General features: G+C 57.2%; 1 protein-coding gene across 2 annotated transcripts; it reads right to left on the bottom strand.

The window, feature by feature from the left end:
- Nucleotides 1-265: 265 nt before the first annotated feature.
- TRNP1 (TMF1 regulated nuclear protein 1) lies at nt 266-7,406 on the bottom strand. Of its 2 annotated transcripts, XM_058553351.1 has the most exons (3): nt 6,225-7,406; nt 1,514-1,666; nt 266-1,434 (listed from the first exon to the last, which is right to left on the bottom strand). In XM_058553351.1, exon 1 carries the CDS (start codon nt 7,071-7,073, stop codon nt 6,381-6,383), a length of 693 nt encoding a protein of 230 aa, XP_058409334.1. In that variant the 5' UTR covers nt 7,074-7,406; the 3' UTR covers nt 266-1,434; nt 1,514-1,666; nt 6,225-6,380. The 2 variants fall into 2 exon arrangements, with proteins under 2 accessions (XP_058409334.1, XP_058409333.1); XM_058553350.1 differs by lacking the exon at nt 1,514-1,666 and having other exon boundaries at nt 267-1,434.
- Nucleotides 7,407-9,205: the final 1,799 nt, after the last annotated feature.

Genomic DNA, 9,205 nt, shown 5'->3' with positions numbered 1-9,205 from the left:
TTTTCCCAGCAGGCCGGCCCGGTGGCGCAAATGGTTAAGTGCGCACGCTCCACTTCGGGGGCCTGAGGGTTCCCAGGTTGGGATCCCAGGTGTGCACCCACACACCGCTTGTCAAGCCATGCTGTGGCGGCGTCCCATATAAAGTGGAGGAAGATGGGCACGGATGTTAGCCCAGGGCCGGTCTTCCTTGGCAAAAAGAGGAGGATTGGCATCGGATGTTAGCTCAGGGCTGATCTTCCTCACACACAAAAAAAACAAATAAAAAAAAAAAATCTTTTCCCAGTTTGAGTGTTCCCTGTTGCCTGCTGGGATCCTGACTGTAAAACAGGTCCATACAGTCACCAGCACAGTCACACACAATCCTCCACGGATCATCTGCTGCCATGTTATCACAAATATACATGGACTTCCCTCGGTGTCACACTGTCACACATGTACATTCCCATCCCCTGATCACATCCTTAATTGGAGAAGACTTCCTGGAGAAGGTCAGCTTTGAGCCAGATCAAGGGAGAGAGCAGTCTGCAAATCAGTCAACAGGCCCAGGTTGCCAAACTAAACAGAAGCTGCTCAGGGAACTGCCAACTTAAAGAGCCATGACAGACACACACAAAGATAGGCAGCAGGGACACTTGCAAAGTAAACCTCAAAACCACACGCCTTTGTCTCACATCGAAATTTATTCTTCCTGAATGTATAAATCAGGGGATTGATTCAATATACATTCATTTTGCAGAATTCTACAAGTTCTGGGTTGTGTGTGAGTAAATGTGCCCCCCTTCCCTCTATCATCAGGATATTTGAATAAATGTGCTTTCTTTTTTCATATAAACGTTGCTTAGAATTTTTATGTCGCCGCCACTTCTTCCTGAGAAAGAGGTGTGTCCCTCCAGGAAACAGCAGCTGATCACCTTTCTGAGGGGCCACAGGCACACTCCCACACGGAAAGGGCGAGGGGACAGTGGGGGAGGGAAACTGAGGGATTTCTCAGACCAATGTTTTGCCTCAAACAGGCCTCCCGGCGCTGTTAGACAGAGAAGCAACGGCATCTACCAAAACGGGGCCTCCAGCTGCCCTGTGACTTGTTTAAGAATGATGACTACATTTTTAAAAGAAATCCTTTTCACTTTCACACTGGAAATGTTTGCTGCACTCTTAAATAATCTGATTGCATCTCAGGGACCTGTTGTAACATTTCCAATTGTACAGTGTAAGCCAAAGTCAAATGTGGCATATATAAAGAAATTCACGGTATAGGCCACTTGCCCAGAATCCAGCCCCTTGCCACTGTCAAGTCAAGGGCTCCTGGGAAGTGAGGAGGGCCCCGAGGTTGTGTAGGGTAGATTGGAGAAGTCTTCCTGAAGGTGCTCAGGGAAGGAGCAGTATCCAGGAGTCCAGATCCATAGAGTGGAGGCTCTGAGGAGCTGGGAGGAGCTGGAAAGAATAATTTAAAGAGCTTTAATTACCTCTTTCCCACAGCCACCCAGCCCCACCCAAACCCTTCAACATCTACCTCAAGAGGGGCCTTTGTGGAGAGAAGGTGCAGGGCAATATTATGGAACAGGGCTCCACTGGCTCCCGCCCTGGAAGGGGTGTGGGCTCCTGGGATAAGCAGAGGTTCCCTTGGGCCTTTGTCCTTGGCTGGGATCCCCATTGGTCTGAGCAGCTGGAATGGAATGTTCCTGGGATGAAAAGCCTACCCCCTCCTCCATCTCTCCCCTTATGGAGTTCCCCAGGGCCCATAGTGGGGGGAGAAGGGGGACCGTTCCAGGGATTCCTGATATGGCGATGCTCTGAGAAGCAAAGGCCCACACTGCCTGGGGTTTCTGTCCTGGCAGCATCTCCTGGGCTAAGGAGATTGGCTCCATCAAACCTTTACAGATCCCCACTAGGTGCTAGGCACTTAGTACGACCTCTCATTTAACACTCAGAAGTTATCGCCTCCCTAGCTCCCACACACACACACACACAGGAAACAAACTGGCTCAGAGAAGGGAAGTCATTTGCCCAAGGTGCCCAGCTGAGAAGTTCCAGGCCAGGACTGAATCCCAGGTCTGTCTTGTTCCAAGCCTGGGGCACCTTCTGCCCTACCGTGGAGCCTGTCACCCTCCTCCTCTGCCATCCCAAGCTTTTTGCTCTCCTTGGCACCAAACATTCCAGCCCAGGTGTGCAGGGAGAGGAGGCAGCCCTCCTAGGCAAGCCCAGGCCCTGAGCATCGTTGGCCTGCCCTTGCCTGAAGCCAGGTGTGCTGACTCAGCCTGACTCACTCCCCGGAGCCCAGACAACCAGGCTGGGGATCCAGCCTCTGGAGGTGTGCCCAGACCTTGGGGTGGGGGTGGGGGTATCTTCTGCCACCCCTCCAGCGTCTCATCACATCCCTCCCCAGAACCAAAGACCAGGGGTCACTGTACCCAGTCTTAAAGAGAGCCCAGAAATCCCCCCAAATGGAGCCCTCTTTAGCTTGATGAATGAAAAGCCATATAGCCTAATGTTATAGGGATCCCCCACTTATAGGTTCTATGCCCTTGGGCAAGTCACCTGCACTCAGTGACCCTGTTTCCTCATCCTTGGAAATGGAGAGAATAACCCCTACTTTGCAGAGTAGCTGGGAGGACTGAAACAGATAATGGGTGTAAAGTGCTTAGCACCATGCCTGGCATAGAGGAGGTAGATAATATATCATCCCAGAAGCAAAGATTCCTTCCCCCATCATTCCTGGCCAGTGTGCGGTAAATAGCCCGAGGATCTCCCAGCTTTCCCAAATACCTCATCCCCCGCTGGCTGTAAAGCAGGGAGCCTCTCCATTAGCTCCTAGAAGCCTAGGCCCCTGGGTGTTTCTCGAGGGACCTGGCTGTCAGGGAAAGGGAGCCTCCTAGAGACTGCCCCCTGCAGGCTTGGAGCACCTTAGCCTCGACCTGTTGCTTCAGGCTAACCTCTAGGAAGCCACCTTAGTCCCCAGGTGGCGGTGGGACGGGGTGTTCTGATCAATTATCAGTATAAGAAACCTATGAGGAGCGAAATGACTCTGGGCTTTTACTGAGACCGTCACCGCCAACAGCGGCAACCTCTCTTTTCAGGAAAGTTTTTTCTGATGAACCTTCCTCCTGAGGTCCAGGGCCCGGCCCAACCACAGGGCTTCCTTTGTGTCCTTTCTCTAAGGACCGCCACTACCCGCTCCTTCTGCCAGACCCTTGAAGCTCAAGGCCTAAGCAGCTCGGGCAGGGCCGGGGAGAGCTGGTTGGGGGCGGGGACACTGAGGACCGAGCCTGCTCCAGGCCACGCCCCCACGGACCGGTATGCAGCCCCACACTGCCCTCTGGTGGCGATTCCCAGAAATGCCCTCACTCTGCTGGGGCCAGCCAAAAGAAGGGGTTTATACAGGGGAGGGGCAGGTCCCAGACTAGAACCATGAACTGGTCTCCCAGCCTCAGGCACTGGCCTGAAGAAAGGCTCCTGTTCCTCTCATTTCCCTTCGCTGAGATTCACTCACTGGTGGCCATCAATGTCTTCAATGCACAGGCCCCTCAAGATCCCCTCTACTCGGTCCAGTGCACAGGGCTGGGGGCCATCAAGAAAGTGGTCAGGAAGTCATGGGAGGCGGGGGGCCGGCCCGACCCGGTGGCGCAGCGGTTAAGCGCGCGCGCTCCGCTTCAGCGGCCCATGGTTCCCGGTTCGGACTTCGGGCGCGCACAGACGCACAGCTTGTCAAGACCTGCTGTGGCGGCGCCCCATATAAAGTAGAGGAAGATGGGCACAGATGTTAGCCCAGGGCCAATCTTCCACAGCAAAAAAGAGGAGGATTGGCATGGACGTTAGCTCAAGGCTCATCTTCCTCACAAAAAAACAAAAAGGAAGTCATGGGGGGGAGGGTCAGTCTCCTGACCAGGGGCTATAGTCGTCTGTGAAGGCCTAAAATAGCCCTCCAACAACACAAACTGCCCAGCCTCCAGAGGGTCCCCTGGGATGGTGACAGCCAGGGAAAGCTGCCTAGATGAGGGCTGGGAGACACAAGCCCTTAAAAGCAGAGACTCTCTGATTGAGTGCCGTTTCTTGAGCCCCTGCACTGAGTAGATATCAATGTTTGTTGATTGAGGAGTAGATGGAGCCTCCCAGAGGTGGCCCGGGTGGGCCAGGCAGGGGTGGGAACACGGTGACTTTTATTAGTTGGCTGAGGGTTAGTGGGCAGAGCACTGAACCAAGAGCTGGGGTTCAAGTCACTGAGCGCTGTGTGCCCTGGCCAAGGCCCTTGGTGAGAAGCAGTGGGACATCTGGAAGAGGAGGGAGGGACAGAGCTGCCAGTGACACTAGGACCAATCTCCATTTCCTACACACATACATCACTTTCTCCAGCAAGAGCCATGTCTAATTCCCTACCGCCCCCACCCCCTCCAAATCAAGACAAAGCTGATTACCAATAAATCCGAGAGAAAGACAAAATTGCGACAGCGCAGAGCACTTTACACCATTAGCTAAAAGCTTCTCTGGACCAAGTATCCCTCTCCCGAGCAACCCAGAAAACGAACAGTCCTGGCTGCAAACCAGCGCCGTGGCCTGAGCTCCTCACTGTGTCACCTCCAGGAAGTCCTTGTCCTCTCTGGGCCTCTAGACCCCAAATGATCCGAGTAGCTTCACAAAGTATCCCCTCTCTGGGGAAGGCCAGAGGATGCCAGGGCCCCTCACTGCTCAGCTGTCTCAGAGGCCCTGAGACCTCCTCCTGGACTTCCTTTCCCCAGCTAAGAATGGGCTCAGGAAGGCCTGAGAAACCAGCCAAAAAGTTTGGTACCTGGGGAGAGGAAGGGCTGGTGGGGGAGGGTCAGGTGAGGGACCCTGGGGCTCTGCCTTTCAGAGCAGTGCACCTGGCCCTCAGGACTCCAGCATTAAACGGGATTCCCGCGACTCTGACATTCTCATCCTACACCCATCTCCCCATCCCCAAGCCCTGATATGAGGAGGGACAGCTAGGATCAGAGAGGGACTGAGGAATCCGGCCCACAGAGAGGGCAGAGTTGTTCTAGGTCACAGGGCAGACAGGCACACCAGCTCTCTCTAGCCCCTGCCCGGGTGAGGGAAGAGACACTATGGCAAAGATACAAACAGGCCTGGGACCTAGTTCTGTTCTTTGCTGATATGTGACCTTGCTACTCTGTAAAATGAGGGCTTTAAATTAGCTCCTGGATCCACCAGCAAAAGCAATGCCTGTTTCTACATGTGATTTAAGAGAATAAAACATTCTTCCATGACTTATAGGGGAAGAAGACAGACCTCTGCCCTCCGTTAACTTCATACAGCCCTTCCGGGAGGTGAAGATACCCACTTCACAGACTGACAAGTGAGGCTGCAGTCAACTCAGCTGGTGAGCAGCAAAGCAGCAGCCAGGCCACTCACAGCTGAGTTGGGGCAGCGGAATGGGGGGCCTGAAGGGCATGTGGACTGGAAAAGAGGCTGATCTCACTTCCAGTCTGGCCCTTTTAAGGCCTCCCTTTCTAGCAGCCCATGACATACCTGCCCCCTTGGGCCTGTTAAAGAATGTCACCTGGCTCCATCCCTGCAGAGCCATCTTAGAGACAGGTTGGGAGGGGGGCCCCTAGGAGAGCAGGTGAGGCTGTAGGCAGTTACCAAACACCCCACCCTGATTATCTGAGTCGGGCTGTACTCAGCAAATCTGCATGAGAGTATGAGAAAAGATCTGTCTCCTAGAAGTGCAAGGGCCTAAGCATAAATATCATGGGAACAAATCCTCAACCTCTCTGGGATTCCATCTCCCCAAATGGGACACAGGGGCTTAGGAGAGGAGAACTCAGTGGTACATCGCTGTACCAGCCCCCACTCCTTCCTGGGGCCTCATTAATCTGTCCTCACCAAGGTATGGAGCTGGACGGTACCAGAAAGCAGCAGCTTCAAGGGCAAGAGTCTTCTTACAGCCCCAGGGGACTCAGGAAAGGCATCGCAGGTGGAGGTGAGGCTGGGGTTGCTGCGTCAGTGCAGCAGGCTCCAACCGGTAAAAACTTGCTGCCAAACCCCTCCTGTGATTTCACCCTCAGTTTGTCCAACTCTATAATGGGAACTTGGTGCTACCACCTCACTCGCCAGGTGATCTGGGAGAGGCGGCAACAGAAAGCGGACAGCTTTTTTAGGGACCCAGCAGACTCCAGAAGCCCCAGGGAAGGGAGATCCAAGCCCTGCACCACCCCGCCCCACGGATGCACCAGCCACTAAGACCGCACCTTAACCTCCTTCACTGGGCACCCGGCCCCCAGACTGTCTTTCTGTGGTTGGTCAGTCCGTCCATCCGCGTCGGTGACATCCAGCCGGTGTCCTCTATCCGTCGGTCAGCACCTTGGCGATGGTCTGTCAGGATGATCAGGGGTGCGGGCGCTAGATCAGCGCTGGGGGGAGGCGGGGCCGCGGGGAGGGCTTCGGCGGAAGGGCGAGTCGGGCTCCGGGCCGTGGCCTCGCCGCAGGCGCCCGCCGCCCCAGGGCACGCAGCCACCCAGGCCGAGCGCCGAGGCGAGCAGCGCGGGCGGGCGGGCGCGGCGGCCGCGGCGCGGGCCCTTCTTGAGGCGCGACCCGTGCGCCGCCAGGTAGAGCTCGGCCTGCGCCACGCCGCCGCCCAGGCGGCCCAGGCTCTCGGCGCGGTGAGCCAAGCGCAGCTCGGCCGCCAGGAAGACACGGTGCAGCTGCAGCACGCGGCTCTCCAGCTCCGACACTAGGCGCCGGCGGCCCTCCACCTCCAGCAGTCGCCGCCGCGCTTCGGCCAGCTCCAGCGCGCGCCCCCCAGCCCCTGCTGCCGCCGCGCCCGGGCCGCCGCCTGCGCCCCCTGCCGGCCCGGTGCCCCCCGCGCCCCCGCTAGCGCCCTGGCGCCAGCGCTGCAGCTCCTGCCCTTCCGCAGAGCCCGCCGACGCCGGGGCCGCCTCCGACAGCGGCGAGGCCTGAGCCAGGGTCGGGGTCAAGGTTGGAGTTGGGGGCGGGGGCTGAGCGGACGACAGGGGCTCCCGGGGCGGCGGCGGGGACCCGGGTTCTGCCGTCCCTTCCTGAGCCCCTGGGCCACAGGCGCTGATGCGGCAGCCCGGCATCCCCCGCCCCCCCGGCGGTCTGCAGCGGTGGGTCCACGGGTCTCGCCGGCTGCCCCCGCGCGGGGTAGGATGGACGCCGCGTACCGGAGAAGATGCGGCCGCAGCCTCCACGCCAGCGCTGGGCCAGCCGCCGGTGCGTCTTATAGGACACGGGGCGGAGCGATGGACAGTACAGCCAATCAGAGACCGGCATGCCTGGAGCCCGTCTCCCCTACCCCGCCCACTCAGGACTTGCCCAAACCCTTCAGGTCCTTGGTCCTTCGTCCCGCTTTGCCCAGCTAGGGCATCAGGTCCCCATCCACCTTCCTCCAAATTTGGGGTAGAAGGAGGACTGCATCTGGTCCTGGGGGACATAAGTCATAAGCTGAGTCACAACCTCTAGTAGCTGCTGCTTAGGAATCACGGACTCTAGGTGGGGAAGGATTTTGCCTGAGGCCACACTACGTGACAGTGAGAGTCTGGACTAGAACTCGGGAGACTTGTACTTCCTGCGTAGTGCTCCTTCCCGAACTGCACGCTGCCCCTTGGCCGAATCGGTTCTGCCCGGTTTCCTGGGCCACAAAGCTCACCAGGATCCCTTCTCCAATCCCCCCGAGTCCGTGAAGAGGTTAACGCAGAGGGGCGACTGGCGCCCCGGTGGAAATCTGGCCGCGTTTGTTCCCCGCCAGGCAGGCCCTTCGCTTGCAGAACAGATCACAGCGCTGCTGCTGAGCCTAGCGCGGCTTTCGCAAACCTTGGGGCCCCCCCCCAAGAGGAGCACCTGTCCCGACGGTGTGCAAAGTTCTTTCCACACCCCTGCTCCTGTTTGCTCCTCCCAGTAGGTGCCCCCACACCTTTTACACAGAAGGGTAAGCAGACCCGGAAGGTGCAGTGGTGCCTTGCCCAAGGTCACATTGCCGATCAGTTGCTGAATCTGGACCACTGAATGGGACCAACTCAGCCATTCGTGCCCTCTGGGGGCTCAGATACCTGGGTTTCTTCACTGTCATTGAGGGACCCTCTTTAACTGGGACTTCAGTCATCCTGGCCAACTGATAGGACTGAGTCCTGCCCATTTTCTCTGAAGCAGAAGTGACCCTGCTGTACCCCCTCCAACACTGGCCCAGACACCATGGCCCTGCCTCAGTTTCCACCCACTTGAAGGTGCCATCAGAGATGGGAAGTCTCTGTGGTGGGCGGGGGCAGGGGCTGGAGGGCCAGAAACCAGCTCTGATACCGACTGGGAAGAACTGCAGCATACCCTGGGCTCAGAGGGCCCTGTCAAGGGTCAGTGCGACTACTGCCCCAGCCTGAAAAGGAGACTGATGGAGGAGCTGCACTCCCTTGATGTGGAGGAGGAGCGCGACGATGGAGTACCTCCCCCCATGTGCTCTAAGTGCTTTCAGGTGCCTTAGATTGAGTGATGGGGACTCGTGGGCGAGACAGCTCAGCTCCTGAGAGGCAGCTCTTAGAAGGGGCTCAGAGAGGAGGGAGAGGTCCATAAGGGGGTGCCAGCCTCTGTGAAGAGGAAAGGAGGAGGAATTAAAAGGAGGGAGTGAGGGGGACGGTGTTCAGTGACCAGTAGTGGAGGCTCATTGGAGGGGAAAGGGAGGGGCTCAGTGAGGGCCAGAAGAGGGGTTCAGTGAAGGAACGTGATGGGCTCAGTGAGCGGGAAGGGTTAGTGGACGCACTGGTGCTAGAGGAGGCTTACAGGGGGAGAAGGGAGGTTCAAGGGGAGGGATGGGGGCTCAAGGAGTCAGAGGGGCTCAATGCGGATGACAGAGGCTCAGGAGTTACCAGCTTGCCCCCAGCAAGGAGGAATGCTCTGCTGAATGGTGTTATTCCTTTGAATGGTCTTCTTTGTGTCATCAAACCTTGTGTCTTTCTCTGTGCAGAAGCTGGGATCCTCCCATTACTGTGGGGAGACTGACAGGTGTTTTGCCTGCAACAGGTAGATCACTGCTCCCAACTTCTGGGGGATGAATCAGGGGGAACAAGACCAGGACTTATCCCCCACCCCCCACCATCAGCCAGCTCCAGAGAATCAGCCAGATCTGAGTTCAGATCTTACACATACTGCCCATCTGGGTGACCTTGGGCAAGTCATTTCTCTGAGTAGGAGGAGATACTCAACCTATATTTATTGAATGGAT

Source organism: Diceros bicornis, chromosome 13 (assembly GCF_020826845.1).
Source record: "Diceros bicornis minor isolate mBicDic1 chromosome 13, mDicBic1.mat.cur, whole genome shotgun sequence".
In the NCBI taxonomy this organism is placed as follows: domain Eukaryota; kingdom Metazoa; phylum Chordata; class Mammalia; order Perissodactyla; family Rhinocerotidae; genus Diceros; species Diceros bicornis.
Note: the sequence above shows the minus strand (reverse complement) of the source record. Positions and strands in the feature narration are given on the sequence as shown.